The sequence below is a fragment of the Bidens hawaiensis genome, unplaced genomic scaffold, assembly GCF_021521415.1.
Source record: "Bidens hawaiensis isolate Kalapana, Puna unplaced genomic scaffold, B.hawaiensis_p1.1 tig00034593_1, whole genome shotgun sequence".
Classification (NCBI taxonomy): domain Eukaryota; kingdom Viridiplantae; phylum Streptophyta; class Magnoliopsida; order Asterales; family Asteraceae; genus Bidens; species Bidens hawaiensis.
Window position 1 is genome coordinate 180,777 of NW_027495973.1, and position 17,840 is coordinate 198,616.

At 40.0% G+C, this 17,840-nt stretch overlaps 2 protein-coding genes across 2 annotated transcripts; both read right to left on the reverse strand.

Annotated features, from left to right (window-relative positions):
• Nucleotides 1-2,032: 2,032 nt before the first annotated feature.
• LOC143586258 (uncharacterized) lies at nucleotides 2,033-2,785 on the reverse strand. The gene has a single exon (XM_077067841.1). It carries the CDS (start codon nucleotides 2,783-2,785, stop codon nucleotides 2,033-2,035), a length of 753 nt encoding a protein of 250 aa, XP_076923956.1.
• A 340-nt stretch (nucleotides 2,786-3,125) lies between these two features.
• Nucleotides 3,126-4,796, reverse strand: LOC143586259 (protein FAR1-RELATED SEQUENCE 5-like). The gene is made up of 3 exons (XM_077067842.1): nucleotides 4,641-4,796; nucleotides 3,865-4,432; nucleotides 3,126-3,778 (listed from the first exon to the last, which is right to left on the reverse strand). Exons 1-3 carry the CDS (start codon nucleotides 4,794-4,796, stop codon nucleotides 3,126-3,128), a joined length of 1,377 nt encoding a protein of 458 aa, XP_076923957.1.
• Between the last annotated feature and the right edge of the window lie 13,044 nt (nucleotides 4,797-17,840).

Below are 17,840 nucleotides of genomic sequence, written 5' to 3' on the forward strand. Positions count from 1 at the left end.
TGTGGTGTTGTTTGAGATTGAATGTGTAAAGTGATGGTGGGCGGCTGGTTATGTCTTAGGGTTCTTAACTTTGATCCGCGGCTTATCGCCCAATACGCCGCTTACTAGTATTTTTTTTAATTTAACTATCTAAGGTATAAATAAATTTTATATAAAATAATTTTATATATTCATAATATATAAACGGAATTATACTAATAAAAGAACAAATTTGATATGGAACCAATAGTAAAATACAAATTTGAATATATAAACGAATTGAAAATAATAACAATTAACAACACAAATTTTATATTATATCAATAATAAATTACAAATTTGAATAAATACAACAAAAGGCACTGGATATTACATCAAATTGTATACAGAGACTAATTTCTAAGATCATCTTCTAATAAACACTCCAAAAATAGCATCAACACAGCGGTTTTTTGCCGTGGCTCTCCACTCACCTGCAAGCAAGTCACCGAAATCCGTCTCGGCCCACAGCTACGGGTTTGCCCCACTAGAAATGGGGAATATTCAATCATTACTCCCGGTTATCTTGGCCGACAGCAGCTCCCCAGCCACCCGGAAATCCGGAACTAGTACCTAGATACACCAGAACTCGTACCGTATACAGGTACCGTTATGCCCGCATATTTCCTCCATCAGCTGGCCCTTGCGATCTATCATGCAAGGCGACTGTTTGTGGGGACACCGAATTCATCAAAGATCGGTGCCATCTTCCTTATTACATTGGAAACCCACCCCATGGAGGTTGATACGGGACTTTATTATTACAGAGCTACCAATGTTTCCCGACGCAGTCACCAAAATCCCAAGTAAAGGACACTGTCGTGATATATGAAGGGGGACTACGGCAGTTGCACTGGTAGCTCAAAAGTTCAAAATAGCATCTACACAGTCACCACTATTATTTTTAAAATATATGTAAACAACCGAATGCAAAAAAACAAGGTTGAAAAATATATATTTTTAATGTATATATTTATATATATATATATATATATTTTTAAAATATATTATTAATAAATATATATTTATATATATTTTTTTAAAATCTATTTTATATATATTACTAATAAATATATATTTATATATATATATATTTTTAAAATCTATTTTATATATATTATTGTTATTTTGTAATAATAACGGACTCCAAAATAACATTTATGCAGCCACCACTATTTCAGAACGAAATTATTATGGTTGCATAGAAGCTATTTTCGGACTCCGTCGTCATTATTTTCCGTCAACATATGGTTGTATCTGGGCCTTTATTTTGTAATAATAACGGACTCAAAAATAACATTCACACAGCCACCACTATTTCTGAACAAAATTATTATGGCTGTGTAGATGCTATTTTCGGATCCTGTCGTCATTATTTTCTGGTGGTGGTGGTGGTGGTTTACTGGTTTTGGTGGTATAATATGGGGGATGTTTTGAGTGAAAGGTTGAGATTTTATTTTGATTTTGGCGATTTGAACGGTTAGAACCCGTGGGTATTTAACGTCTTCAAAAAATAAATTCGATAAGCCGCGGATCGACCATTAAGCCGTTGATCTGATTTACAGCAGAATCCGCCGCGTATCGACCCATAAGCGGCGGATCCGATCTACTTTTTGAAGATATTTATTATTATTTTAATATATATGGTTCTGTTTTATTTTTTTTAATTTACGTTTTTTTTAATGAAAATTTTTAATTTTTCATAAAAGTAATATTTTATAAGTTAGATTTTTTTAAAATATATTAATATATTTATAAGTTAGATATTTTATCATGTTTTTTATTTTTAAATATCAAGTTTTATATTTTTAAATAATTTTTTTTAAATTTATAAAAACACAAATATTATTTTAAAAATTAAATTATTTTAAAGTTATCTATTTTATCAAGTTATTTTTATTTAATAACACAAACATTTTAACCCTAATTATTGATAATAATACAAAACATCTCAAACATTTTACAAATCATCTTAAATAAACTGTCTCTTCAGTTTGCACTCGCCAAGCTTCCCTTATTTGCATATATTCTTTTTTATACGATCTTCGTACAAAGACCTCCATTCGTGCGCCGCTTCGTTGGCGTATCCTTCCCATTGACGTGCTGGTAGCGGCACGGGAAAATTCCCTTCTAATTGTATGCTGAGCCAATGATTATCCTTAACATTTAACACTACTATTACCGGAATCTGAGATAGTGGTTCCGGACTCATTCTCATTGGGAAGTAACTCTCACTGTAGGTCAGATGGAGGTTGATTAAAACACAGTCATACGTCTGAGCAACTACGTGTCCATGCCCAGGTAACTCAAACCACCTACTCTTTTGCTGGAATAAAGCAGACGTTGAGTAGTCCAGCGAATCACTAACCGTGTCATAATTACCGGTTACCTCGTGGTTCAACCTTTCGCTCCACCAGGATTTGTTAGTGACCATCTCATTCCTCATGCTTGCTCTGACCTCCTTCCAGTTATGTTGACGCATGCCTAAGCCGACAGCGATTGCTCTGAAACCGCAATTACCATCTGGCTTTACATCTTTTATTCCTGAAATGAACGGGTATGCCCAGGTGGGAATGAGGTGCCTATAACATTCTATGATTGGGACACCCTTAGGGTCACGCAGTAATGGAAAACGAAGGTCGGTTGGAGTCTCATGCTTTTTAGATGAGCGTTTCAGTGGTTTAGGGATCTTAAACCGGGCATGTGACTGAGACTGGGAACGCGACAACGATTGGGTGGGGGCTTCGGGTGTTGGTTGTCGTGACATAGAGGGGGCGTAGGAGCTGTTTCTGTGGGGATCAAAAGACATGGAGGAGGCGTAGGAGCTGTGTCTGTGGGGATCAAATGACGGGGAGGTAGCGTAGGAGTTGTGCCTGTGGGGATCAAATGACGGGGAGGTAGCGTAGGAGTTGTGCCTGTGGGGATCAAATGACGGGGAGGGGGCGTAGGAGCTGTGTCTGTGGAGATCAATTGACGGGGACGGGGAGTACGACCTGTGTCTGTGGGTATCAGTTGATGGGGACGGGGAGTACGAGCTCTGTCTTGGGGTATCTCTTTTCTTGGCTTGTTGGTTTAGATTTGGACGCCCCCTAGGGTCGTCTCGTTTCTCAGGCTCCTCCTTGTTTGATTTCCCAGGAAGAACAGACATTATCTTTGAGAATAGACTTTTTTTTTTGCATTCGGTTTTTTAGTCCTAGAACTTGTTTTTTCACATTTTCTTGTTCCGCTTCATAGTCTGGTTCTTCGTGTCCAACAGACGCCGAACTGAAATCGAGCTTCCTCCAAAAGGGGTCTATGTCTTTTAATGGAATGCGTATATTGTTAATAGTGTGCCAGTTAAGCTTACAAGCACACGACAAGCCCCATGATGTTTGTAACCGGTGGTCGCACTCCGCCCCCGTATCTAGCAATGTGTCAAGCAAGGTCAGCTCTTTGTCAAGTTTAGCGATAGCAAAAAGTGACACCCTATTATGTAGCTTTTCAAACAAAGTCAACTTATGGTACTTCTTGATCCTAACACGGGAGTCTTCAAGGGTCGCACTGATTTCTTCCATTTGGGAATTCACGACCTCAAGGGCAAACGCCGCAATAGAGTCTAGCGAATTGTTCGGCCCCGAAAGGTGTCTCTTCAAGTTTGCGTGCTGGCCCTCTACTCTGTTTGTTGTATGCTCGCCGAAGTTTAGTCGGTCGTCAATCCAGCACGACACGAACTTCTCTTTGTAGGGTACTAACCAGTTGTCGCGAATATAATACCAAGCCTCTACAAACAAATAATAATAAAAAAACAATTTAGGCAATGTATAACTAGAATCTAAAATCATGTTTACATAAAGGACAAAGACTTACCACGTCTGCCGTGTCTAACTAACGCGACTTCCATTTGACCGCAGTTGTAGTCATACATAGATTTTGTTGGCGACTCATACAGTACTTTCCACCAGTAATTGAATGATTTAGAGATATCATCCTGGAAAAGACTCTTATGTTTTCTCTGTATGTTCTGCATGATGTGCCACCTACAAAGGTTTTTGGTAGCATTGGGAAAGACTGTTTCACAGGCATTCATCAAGGCTTGGTCCCTGTCAGTCAGGATGACACGCGGCTCCCTGCAGTCGACGAGCATGTCTTTAAGGAATTCAAGGCCCCATGTGAAGTTACACTCTTGCTCCCTAAAGATAACTGCGTGCGCAATACAGAAAGACTTTGATGTCGACGTCACACCAACAAACTGAACGAACGGCCACTTGTACATGTTGGTGTTGTACGTCGTGTCAATCAGCAACAAATCTGGGAACGCACGCCACATGGTATGCGACTTCTCGTGAGAAAAGAAAACATTCTCCGTCCTATTGGTGGAAGGATTCTCCCATGTGTAAAAGGTAAACCCATGGGTTTGAAGAAAGTTTTCAAGTACCTACGTTGGGTTTAACAAAAAATTAATAAATATTACAAATATTCTTATTAAACATGATTATAATAATAAAATGATATTATTAACAATATTCTTATTAAATCTTACAGAATATATATCTTTTATATATGATAAAACAAAACAATATATATTCAAAATAATATATATTAAAAAGACACTTACAAAATAATAATATTCTGACAACAAGTACCTGCATGGGGGTGTCACCAATTTTATCTTGGTCACGAAGAACCTTCACGACGTTGTTCATATCCCTAGTAATACATTTGTTACCGGGAAAGCTTTTCTTTAAGGCTGACTTAATTTTAGCAGGACTCAGACCCTGCCTATGCAACGTCGCAACCATATCAATTTTCTCGTTGGTCAGTTTCCTTAGTGTCGGGTGCCCCTCCTCAAACAAAACGGGATCGTGGTTGTGCGTCTCGTTGACAACCTATACCTTCCAACAACCACCTGGCACGTTGTACCTCCCGACAAGTTTAAATGGACAACCCCTTTTAATACTCCCGGTATGCCTCACCGTTCCCTTAAGTTTTGGTTCCCCACCTCGATTGCATACAAGTTCAACACTTCTTGTCACACTCTCAAAATCCACTAACGAAGTTTTACCGTCAGAGGGTGTGAACTAACAGGATCGGAATCATTAGTTATAATCAAACCATAAAAACGTTTAAATGAAAATAAGTGCGGAAGCGTAAAAACCAAAAGATAAAAGTTGTGTCACGCAGGACGACTCAAAACCCCATAATAACAGTTTAAAATCAGGTTGCATAAACAAAAGCGTTTCAAACAATGCATGATCCTATACCGTGCGCCCGCCTCGGCTACCTGAGAATAACATACTAAAAGTGTCAACACGAGGTTGGTGAGTTCACAAGTTTATATAAAATAAAGCGTTTAGCGTTTGCGTTCAGCGTTTTGTGTTTAGCGTTTTGCGTTCAGCGTTTTGCGTTACCAGATAGTGTTATGTCAATTATATATCTATAGGTAGCTAGCCTATAAAACAAGTATTACTAAGTGATCGACACCGAAGCTGACTGTTTATCATTTGCCTTGCCACCAGGTCTATCCCGACCATGGTATGTGTTTAGCCAAGATTACACTCACTCGACCTCCAGCTGAGTTTAGCGTTGGGTGGGGTTTGTCAAACCCAGTAGTACTACTCAACAATGACTCGCTATTATCCAATATTAAACGGTTCGATGTGAATGAAGGACTTTAGTTATTGCGTTTGCCACTTAGTCTTTACAAGTGATATATAATCTATATTAACAAAATCTTAAAAGCGTTTTCGGAGTATGTTATCTCCCCAAGTGAAAAGCGTTTGAAAACAGTTTAAAAGGGGTAAGTGAACTCACTGTTTGCGAAGAATTCCCAAAATAAATCACCAAAGGATGCGCGTCACAGAAAAACTCTCTCTAGCGTTCTAAAACAACAAAGAGATTTTTCTAAGTGTCGGAACTATTATCGAGTCTCTAGACTCGGCACATAATACCTATGCACACAATGTGTTTCGTGTTTCGTTTGTGAATCGTGTGTGACTTTAACAAGTACATTCGTGATACAATACATGTGTGAACAATTATTTACGTGTCATGTATTAATAATATACATAACTAGCAATTATTCCCCGCAAGGGCAATTTGGTCAAAACACGAAAACTATTTAGCAAGTATTCCCCACAGGGGCAATTTGGTCAAAACATAACAATTATATAGCAAGTATCATGTTTCATGCATTTTCACAAAATTCAGCAGCTAGTTTCACCGAGACAGAAATTCTACTTGAAAGATTGTACTATTCCACCGATCATAGCATCTCAATTAATTTACCAAAAATCATCACAAAAGCATATATGTGTTAGGTTTCCAGAACATGTTTTATTTTATTTTTATTCCACATAGATTTCTCATAATGATCAAAACATTACAGCAAGCTCATAACAGGTAAATTCATGCGCAACAGAATGTTATTTGAAATTCCCGTTAAATGAAAAATCCAACAAATGCAAGACCACTTGGGTTAGGTTCCTAACTCAACAAGTCAACTTCCAGAAGTGAAACCAACCCAACTGGTCTCGTAGTTCATGAGATATAACATTTACAAAACAACCTAACAGCAGGTCTAACAACTCAGCTTTGCACAACGTTTTTGTAAAATCATAAAGGTTAACTTTTACACGTCTAAAAATTGCAAATTTATATTCTTTAGAAACTAGACTCAACCTAGTTTACTGTAGTATCAATAATCTCAGCCAATTTTCACATTTACACCCAGATACAGTCAATTGAACATCAACATCACAATCTGTCCAGAAACTGTTTGCAACAAAACTCAACATATTAACTATCTATGGACCATAATCCGTTCATATAACACTCTAGACACCATAACCACTATCCATACATATCAATTACACCATACATACATGGTTAGGGTTTTATTTGATCTCAAAATCAAAGACACAACAATTAACATGTAATAATATCCATTCTAGTTATCAAATCATCATCAATACATCATCAAATCAAACAAGACATATGAACACAACTTATATACAAAATTCGGCCCTAGGGTTTTTAATTAATCCATTAAAAATCGAAATTAAGTATAAAGGATGCAAGGGATAGTCGTTTATACCTTCCTAGCACCTTAATCTTCAATCAAAAGCTTGAAAAATTGCTTGTATGTGTGTGTGTGATGGCCGATCGGTGTGGGAGGAGAGAAAGAGTGTTAGGGTTTTAGGTTTATGTTATTATTTATAATAACATGTTACACTTTAGTCCCTCAACTTCCAAGTATTACTTTTCTAGCTTAAATAACTAGTTCTAGCACATTGAGTTAACGTTTATACAATGTTATCACATAACACATAAGTCTAACACATAATTATCACATAATTATTGTTTTGACGTTTTTCGTTTATTCACCAATTGTTTGCGTCAACTCGTTTGCGTTTCGGTGCAAATTCCCGAAAGACTACACATGTAGTAATTGTCAAGCGTCATTTAAACCCTAGTTTAAATGTAATGAGGTGTGCGTTATAGATTCAATGATCTTTAAGTTTGAATTGACGGAGTTGAGTTAACGGAGTTAACCTGAAATTGACGAATGTCACATCATTCCCATGTTAAAGAATTTTCGTCCCGAAAATTTGAGTCAAGTCGTGATGAGTGTCTGAAAAGTAAGAAAAATTTTCAGTTTGTCATATCATCCCCTAGTAGAAAGAAATTTCGTCCCGAAATTTAATTCATACCTCCGGTGATTTCTGACGGTTTGTCGGGTTTCGCGGTTTTCTGTGTTTGGTCAGCCCTTCAAAAAGGTGAGGATACTTTTTCATCATTTGATCCTCGCGTTCCCACGTGGACTCCGGTCCACGTCTTGAGTTCCAACGAACCTTAACGATTGGAATTTTGCTGTGCTTGAGTGTTTTGGTTTCCCAATCCAAAACTTCAACTAGTTCTTCAATGAAGCGTAGCTGTTCATCAACTTGCAGTTCGTCCAAAGGGACTACATGGGTTTCATCAGATAGGCATTTCTTCAAATTGGATACGTGAAAAACATTGTGTACACTGCTGAGTTCCGTTGGTAAGTCCAGTCGGTACGCCACCGGACCAACGCGTTCCGTTATCCGGTAAGGACCAACATATCGTGGGTTGAGTTTGTTTCGCTTTCCAAAGCGAACCACACCTTTCCAAGGTGAGACTTTGAGTAACACTTGATCGTTCACTTGAAATTCGAGAGGTTTTCGGCGCTTGTCGGCGTAACTCTTTTGACGATCTCGTGCTGCTGCCATGCGGTTTCGGATTTGAACAATCTTTTCCGAAGTTTCAAGTACCAGTTCTGGACCAGTGATTTGGCTGTCACCCACCTCTGCCCAGCAGAGAGGTGATCGACACTTCCGTCCGTACAGCGCTTCAAACGGCGCTGCTTTAATACTTGCGTGGTAGCTGTTATTATACGAGAATTCTACCAAAGGTAAGTGAGGTTCCCAACTTTTTCCGAAATCCAACACACATGCACGCAACATGTCCTCTAAGGTCTGAATAGTTCGTTCACTTTGCCCATCCGTCTGAGGATGGTATGCTGTGCTCATATCAAGGCGTGTGCCTAGGGCACTCTGTAGCGACTTCCAAAAGTGCGAAGTGAAACGGGAATCTCGATCAGAAATAATTGAGACAGGCACTCCGTGTCTAGACACTACTTCCTTCATGTAGACGCGAGTCAGTCTTTCCATTTTGTCCGATTCCTTAATTGCTAAGAAGTGTGCCGACTTAGTCAACCGGTCAATGATCACCCAGATGGTATCGCATCCCGTCGGTGTCTTAGGTAATCCCGTGATAAAATCCATTGAGATGTGTTCCCATTTCCACATTGGAAGTTCCGATTGTTGTAGTAGGCCAGATGGTTTCTGGTATTCTATTTTGACTCTAGCACAAGTCAAGCATTTGCTCACGTAGGTGGGAATGTCGGCTTTCATATTTGGCCACCAGTAAAGTGCCTTTAAGTCATGATACATTTTATCTGAGCCAGGGTGGATAGAATATCGGGACTTGTGTGCTTCGTCCATCACCAGAGTTCTCAACTCTCCGTACCATGGAACCCAAATCCGGTTCTCAAAATATCGAACCCCGTCCGATCTGGTTTCAAGTTGCTTGTTCATGCCCCGCATGAGTTCCGATGGAAGATTATCATCCTTCAAAGCTTCAAGTTGTGCATCGCGAATCTGATCGGGTAAGCTGGCATGAATCGTGAGTTGCAATGCTCGCACTCGCCTGGGTTTATCGATTTCTTTTCTACTGAGGGCGTCGGCCACTACATTGGCCTTGCCAGGGTGGTAGTTGATGGCACAATCATAATCTTTAAGCAGCTCGACCCAACGACGCTGTCGCATGTTCAGCTCCTTCTGATCGTAGATATGTTGGAGACTCTTGTGGTCGGTGTAAATGGTAAACTTGGTACCGTACAAGTAATGCCTCCATATCTTAAGGGCAAACACCACAGCTCCGAGTTCCAAATCATGGGTCGTGTAGTTCTTCTCGTGAACCCGTAGTTGTCGAGAGACATAGGCTATAACCTTCTCGAGTTGCATCAGCACACAACCGAGACCTTGTATCGATGCGTCACAATGTACCTCAAAATTATCTGTTCCCTCGGGGAGGGCTAAAATAGGGGCGCTACAGAGTTTGGTTTTCAACAGTTGGAAAGCGGATTCTTGCGCGTCTCCCCAATTGTACTTAGTACCCTTGTGAGTAAAAGCGGTGAGGGGTTGAGCAATCTTTGAAATTCCCTCGATGAAACGCCGGTAGTAGCCGGCCAGTCCTAGGAATTGCCGCACCTCAGTCGGAGTCTTAGGTGCTTCCCAGTTTTTGATGGCCTCTACCTTACCGGGATCGACATGGATACCGTTCTCGTTGATCACATGTCCTAAAAAGTGAACCTGGCGAAGCCAAAATTCGCATGTCGAGAGTTTAGCGTACAGTTGTTCCTTCTTCAATAATTCCAGAATTATCCTCAAGTGTTCTTCATGGTCAGCTTCGTCCTTGGAGTAGACGAGAATATCATCAATGAAAACAATCACAAACTTTTCGAGGTACGCCTTGCATACTCGATTCATGAGATCCATAAATACGGCTGGTGCGTTGGTTAGGCCAAAAGGCATAACCGAAAACTCGTAGTGACCATACCGTGTTCTAAAAGCCGTCTTTGGAATATCTTCCTCGCGCACTCTTAATTGATGGTAACCAGACCGCAGATCGATCTTCGAGTAAAAACTCGATCCTTGAAGCTGGTCAAACAGATCATCAATTCGGGGTAAAGGATAACGGTTCTTGACCGTCACCTTGTTCAACTCCCGGTAGTCGATGCACATGCGGAAAGTCCCGTCCTTCTTTCTGACAAATAAGACAGGGGCTCCCCATGGCGATGAGCTAGGTCGGATAAAACCCTTATCCAACAAATCTTGCAACTGAGTGGACAGTTCCTGAAGCTCCGCCGGTGCGAGCCGATACGGGGCTCGTGCTATGGGTGCTGCACCGGGTGTCAACTCGATTTGGAATTCGACTTGACGAATAGGAGGGAGTCCAGGCAAATCCTCCGGGAAAACTTCCGGAAAATCTCGCACAATCGGTATATCTTCAATTCGCTTCTCCTCCGCGAGTTTCTCAACAATATGCGCCAAAATTGCCGGATGACCCTTTCGTAGATACTTCTGCGCCTTCATGAGGGTAATTACGCTGGTGGTCATGCCGCTTCTCTCACCTCGGATCGAAATGATCTCGCCGGAAGGGGTAGTAATGTGGACTATCTTGTCGTGACATATAATCTCCGCTCGATTCTCGGATAACCAGTCCATGCCGACCACGACATCGAAACTACCAAGCGTAAAAGGTATGAGGTCGATATCAAAAATATGACCTGACAGTTTTAACTTAAATCCCGCAAGTACATGAGTCGTTACTATAGTCTTACCGTCAGCTAATTCAACCGGAAACTTAGCATCTAACGGGGTTGGAGTTAGGTCTAAGAGTTGACTAAAGGCTTTCGACACAAAACTCCTATCAGCTCCAGTGTCAAACAATACAGAAGCAAAACAGTCGTTCACAGGAAACTTACCAGTCACCACGTACGGATCATTGCGGGCTTGACCCGACCCAATAACAAAAGCTCTTCCTTTACCATTGTTTCCACCACCACTGCCACTTCCATTACCTCCATTGTTGTCGTTCTGTTTCAGCTTAGGGCAGTCTTTCTTAAAATGGCCCTCTTGACCACACTCAAAACATCCCTTAGTCGTCATAGGTGGTTTAGGAGCACCTTTTGCCGCAAGGTCTCCTCTACATTCCTTTGCCTGGTGAACCATCTTTCCGCATCTCTGACACTTGACACGGTCACACGGCCCAGCATGATGATAGTTGCACCTGTTGCACTTCGGATATTTCCCAGCATAGCCGCTCGAACCCTGCCCGCTACCGTTGTTATTGTTGTTGTGACCCTGATTGTTGAAGCTCCGGGTGAATTCGGGCTTTCGGTAGTGTTGCTGCTGTGGGGGGTTCGAGGATGAGGATCTGGTATTGTCAAACTTTCTCTTTCCGCTGCTCGGGTTGTTGTTGCTGTTGTTGTCAGTGTTCGGGTTGTCACAGGCTTTAGTGGTTGAACCCCTAGGTGGTAGCGCACCTTGGGTCACTGCTTGATCCGTTAGTTTGTGAGCTAACCGAATCGCTTGTTGAATCGTGGCTGGTCTGGAAGACGTCACCATGCCCTGAATTTGCGGTGCCAACCCATCAATATACATTTCAATCCTCTTACTCGGTGGGTCTACCATCCGTGGACACATCACGGCCAACTCGTGAGAACGGGTAGTGTAGGCCTCGATTTCTGAACCCACCATCTTCAATGACCAAAACTCTGACTCCAACTTTGCAATCTCCTCTCTCGGACAGTACTCTTCTCGCATCATGTTCTTGAACTCCTCCCAGTTCATCGCGTTAGCCAGTTCCAATCCAAGAATCTGTACGTTCGAATTCCACCAAGTGAGAGCAGAATCTTCAAGTGTTCCAGCAGCAAATTTGACTCTACTGGCAGGGGGAAAATTACACATTTCAAACGCCGATTCGGCCTTCTCAGCCCAACGCAGGAAGCCTATAGCTCCCTCAGTGCCCTTAAACGTACTGGGCTTGCAGTCAAGGTAGTTATTGAAGGTACACGTTCCAATTGGACCTCCAGCTTGTTTTGGACATGTGCGGCTAGAGCGGCCGCCGCGTGGTCATTCAACAGAGTTTGGAGTTCTGCTGCAGTCAAGTTGATGTTACCACGTCCGTGTCCAGCGTTTCTTCCTGCCATTTCCTAGAATCACATCATAAGATGTTGAACATGAGTTTTTCTTTCATATGCAACACGCCATACATGTAATAAAAAGATAGGTAAGAAAGAAATAAGAAACAAACATCACATCACAACCATATATTAATCCAAATAATAGTTCATGATTAAAACCATTGTATTCGCTACAAAGTATTTAAAATCAATCCTTAAAATTATAGAAAATAATAGTTTAGATGGAGACAACCCCTCCATCTAGGTGTTATCATCACTGGATGTCATCATCTGAGGACACCTCTGAGTGTGCCTCCTCCTCAGCCTGTTCTTCCTCCGGTTCTTCTTCAGGTTCCTCCTCGGGATCTTCCTCGGGATCCTCCTCAGGCTCCTCTTCGGGATCTTCTTCGGGTTCCTCTTCAGGCTCTGCCTCAGGTTCTGCCTCAGGCTCTGCCTCAGGTTCGGCTGCGTTCTGAGCAATTTGCATTTGTAAGACATCGCAACGCTCTAAAGCTATCTCGGTTCGAGTCCTTGCTACTTGGAGTTGCTCTTGCAAGTCTATCATCTCGGCTTGCATCTTTCTCATAATCTTCATCTGTTGATCACTAGCCTCTTGCATTTCCTTCATTGTCGCTGTCATGCGGGAAATTTCCTCTTTAGTTTCGGTTCCATCTTTTAACAGTCCGGATACGTTCGCTCTCGTATAGCGCATGTAACCAACATCACGCTCCAAACAAGAAACAACAGCTGCGAGCACACGCTCTACAGGTTCGGTTATAGGTGGTAGGGTGTTGGGGTAAGCAGGATGGTTCGGGTGAGGTAATGGGGGAACTTGTTCGCGATAGACCATACGTCTGATCATATTAGGGTACCAATCCCAGCTAACTTCGTTTTCGTACATGCCTCCGGATAAGCGGTACCTCTTCGGTGCGGGAGCTTCGAGTTCCGGGACTACACGGGGGTGGCGATGAGGTAGGTAGCTGCGGTTCCTTCCCATGAGCATGAGCCATCTGATCGGATGATGATGATGATGATGATGGTGGCGTCGACATCCCTACAGGTAAGCCGTGTATGCGCGCGTATGAGTGAAAAGGGGTAAAGAGATAAGATAACAAAGACTACACAAATCTATGCAGTGCGTATCATTATAACTAATGGGTTGTCGCTGTTATAGTCTAGTATGCATGCAATTTCTAGTTCGCTATAACCAATTGCTCTGATACCAATCTGTCACACCCTCAAAATCCACTAACGGAGTTTTACCGTCAGAGGGTGTGAACTAACAGGATCGGAATCATTAATTATAATCAAACCATAAAAACGTTTAAATGAAAATAAGTGCGGAAGCGTAAAAACCAAAAGATAAAAGTTGTGTCACGCAGGACGACTCAAAACCCCATAATAACAGTTTAAAATCAGGTTGCATAAACAAAAGCGTTTCAAACAATGCATGATCCTATACCGTGCGCCCGCCTCGGCTACCTGAGAATAACATACTAAAAGTGTCAACACGAGGTTGGTGAGTTCACAAGTTTATATAAAATAAAGCGTTTAGCGTTTGCGTTCAGCGTTTTGTGTTTAGCGTTTTGCGTTCAGCGTTTTGCGTTACCAGATAGTGTTATGTCAATTATATATCTATAGGTAGCTAGCCTATAAAACAAGTATTACTAAGTGATCGACACCGAAGCTGACTGTTTATCATTTGCCTTGCCACCAGGTCTATCCCGACCATGGTATGTGTTTAGCCAAGATTACACCCACTCGACCTCCAGCCGAGTTTAGCGTTGGGTGGGGTTTGTCAAACCCAGTAGTACTACTCAACAATGACTCGCTATTATCCAATATTAAACGGTTCGATGTGAATGAAGGACTTTAGTTATTGCGTTTGCCACTTAGTCTTTACAAGTGATATATAATCTATATTAACAAAATCTTAAAAGCGTTTTCGGAGTATGTTATCTCCCCAAGTGAAAAGCGTTTGAAAACAGTTTAAAAGGGGTAAGTGAACTCACTGTTTGCGAAGAATTCCCAAAATAAATCACCAAAGGATGCGCGTCACAGAAAAACTCTCTCTAGCGTTCTAAAACAACAAAGAGATTTTTCTAAGTGTCGGAACTATTATCGAGTCTCTAGACTCGGCACATAATACCTATGCACACAATGTGTTTCGTGTTTCGTTTGTGAATCGTGTGTGACTTTAACAAGTACATTCGTGATACAATACATGTGTGAACAATTATTTACGTGTCATGTATTAATAATGTACATAACTAGCAATTATTCCCCGCAAGGGCAATTTGGTCAAAACACGACAACTATTTAGCAAGTATTCCCCACAGGGGCAATTTGGTCAAAACATAACAATTATATAGCAAGTATCATGTTTCATGCATTTTCACAAAATTCAGCAGCTAGTTTCACCGAGACAGAAATTCTACTTGAAAGATTGTACTATTCCACCGATCATAGCATCTCAATTAATTTACCAAAAATCATCACAAAAGCATATATATGTTAGGTTTCCAGAACATGTTTTATTTTATTTTTATTCCATATAGATTTCTCATAATGATCAAAACATTACAGCAAGCTAATAACAGTCAAATTCATGCGCAACAGAATGTTATTTGAAATTCCCGTTAAATGAAAAATCCAACAAATGCAAGACCACTTGGGTTAGGTTCCTAACTCAACAAGTCAACTTCCAGAAGTGAAACCAACCCAACTGGTCTCGTAGTTCATGAGATATAACATTTACAAAACAACCTAACAGCAGGTCTAACAACTCAGCTTTGCACAACGTTTTTGTAAAATCATAAAGATTAACTTTTACACGTCTAAAAATTGCAAATTTATATTCTTGAGAGACTAGACTCAACCTAGTTTACTGTAGTATCAATAATCTCAGCCAATTTTCACATTTACACCCAGATACAGTCAATTGAACATCAACAACACAATCTGTCCAGAAACTGTTTGCAACAAAACTCAACATATTAACTATCTATGGACCATAATCCGTTCATATAACACTCTAGACACCATAACCACTATCCATACATATCAATTACACCATACATACATGGTTAGGGTTTTATTTGATCTCAAAATCAAAGACACAACAATTAACATGTAATAATATCCATTCTAGTTATCAAATCATCATCAATACATCATCAAATCAAACAAGACATATGAACACAACTTATATACAAAATTCGGCCCTAGGGTTTTTAATTAATCCATTAAAAATCGAAATTAAGTATAAAGGATGCAAGGGATAGTCGTTTATACCTTCCTAACACCTTAATCTTCAATCAAAAGCTTGAAAAATTGCTTGTATGTGTGTGTGTGATGGCCGACGGCTGCCAAGGGGGTGAGAGGGAGGGGCCGATCGGTGTGGGAGGAGAGAAAGAGTGTTAGGGTTTTAGGTTTATGTTATTATTTATAATAACATGTTATACTTTAGTCCCTCAACTTTCAAATGTTACTTTTCTAGCTTAAATAACTAGTTCTAGCACATTGAGTTAACGTTTATACAATGTTATCACATAACACATAAGTTTAACACATAATTATCACATAATTATTGTTTTGACGTTTTTCGTTTATTCACCAATTGTTTGCGTCAACTCGTTTGCGTTTCGGTGCAAATTCCCGAAAGACTACACATGTAGTAATTGTCAAGCGTCATTTAAACCCTAGTTTAAATGTAATGAGGTGTGCGTTATAGATTCAATGATCTTTAAGTTTGAATTGACGGAGTTGAGTTAACGGAGTTAACCTGAAATTGACGAATGTCACACTTCTCTCCCTTGAACGTTGGACTGAGATAACACAACCATGCTCACATCCTGTCTTCTTAACCCAATCCACCAACTCAGCAACAGAATCAAAATACTGATATCAAGCAATGTAAATAAAGTAATATTTAGTAACGTGTTGAAAAAGAATAATAATATTTAAAAAAAAATAGGTCATACATTATTAGTTACATAAGAAAATGACGTCTCCCGTATGAAACGATCACCATCATCATCATCATCATCATCATCATCATCAACATCATCATCGCCTCCTTCGCGGTGACCCTCTTGAATGCCATCAACGACGTTGCTCGTGACTGGTCTTGACATGTATGGTTGCTCTCATAAAGGTAACTGGTACGAATTCTGAGTTCCGTAATACGGACCGTCTACATGTAACTGCTACGAAGACTGACCATAAGACTCCTCGAATCTGCCCTCATATGTATTAGACGGTGTCCTATTATCCTCCGGCCACAAAGGGTGACTTCCGCCGTATATGATATACCCCTGATAAAAAAATATTTTGACAAGACAACATATAATATTTAAAAAATAACTAACGCGTTGTTGTACTATATAAACACACTAAATAACCTGGTCAGGATTTGGTAAGTCGTACTGCTCGATATTTCCATACCCCGGCTCATGGTTCAAGTCGGGAAGTTCATTCAAATCTGGCAAGCCCGACTGCTCTGGCTGATCGTTGTATGCGTAGCCCGCCTGCTCGTCGTTCCCGTCACCAAACAAAATATCATATAAATCCATTATAGTTTAACAAACACAAAACACAAATACTTTCTATATCTAATCAACGAAAAATATTGTCTACAATGAAAAATGAGAAATGAGCATGATATATGTAGAGAAAGGGAGACAGATGTGCCAAAATTAAATTATTGACTTGATCAGCGGCGGATCGATCGATCCTCGGCGTATTACGTACGGGTTATGACGGATTTGATCTGCTGATGTTGATGTTTACTCGATAAGCGGCGGATCGATCACTAAGCCGCGTATTTGGTACAAACATAATAAGACAAAAGCAGTTGACATAATAAGACAAAAGGGGGTAATCCGCGGCGGATCGGGCGATAAGCCGCGTAGTGGGTGGGTGTTTTCATTTTTGGATGGTGTCTCTAACATTACCCATGTAAAAAACCCCTTATTTTATTGTTTTCTTTTTACTGGGTTCTTGAATAGGACAAGACCCAACAATATGATTCTAGTATTTACGTTTTCTTTATATTATTTATTACGGAGTGCTTTGCAAGAGGTTTTTCTTAAAGTGGTGTTGATAGAAAAAGTATTTATTAAAATGGTATTGGTTTTAAAATATTTACAAAATTAGTGTTTTACTTATTTATTAGTTTCTCACTATAAATCTTATTAGAATACATTAATTAACTAAACAATTATTAACTTAATTATCTTATTAACTATGTTTATAATTTTCTAACCACTGTAGTTATTTTAAAATATATATATATTTATAACACAACTTTTATCGATCTTAACACTAATAACCTGAACATGGAACGAAAAATATCATTCATTTATTTAATAATATTATTTATTCCACGATCTTTTCATGAATACAAATCAAAAGAAATAAAATAAAATGTGTCTAAATTACTAAAACTCACAGATATGATTTTTTTTATATAGAAAAAGGGATCTATAACGATTTAATTCATATTTTTACTTATAATGGTTTGTGACACATTTATGAATTCGAAGTATCTTGAGTTAACGTGTGAAAAATCTTA

What these genes read in the sequence shown, in the direction of transcription:
- LOC143586258 (XM_077067841.1), bottom strand. Translation starts at nt 2,785, where the DNA reads ATGTCACGACAACCAACACCCGAAGCCCCCACCCAATCGTTGTCGCGT.
- LOC143586259 (XM_077067842.1), bottom strand. Translation starts at nt 4,796, where the DNA reads ATGGTTGCGACGTTGCATAGGCAGGGTCTGAGTCCTGCTAAAATTAAG. An exon ending in TTGGTGACACCCCCATGCAG is followed by an intron (nt 4,433 to 4,640) that starts GTACTTGTTGTC and finishes AACCCAACGTAG; the next exon opens with GTACTTGAAAACTTTCTTCA. An exon ending in AGTTAGACACGGCAGACGTG is followed by an intron (nt 3,779 to 3,864) that starts GTAAGTCTTTGT and finishes ATTTGTTTGTAG; the next exon opens with AGGCTTGGTATTATATTCGC.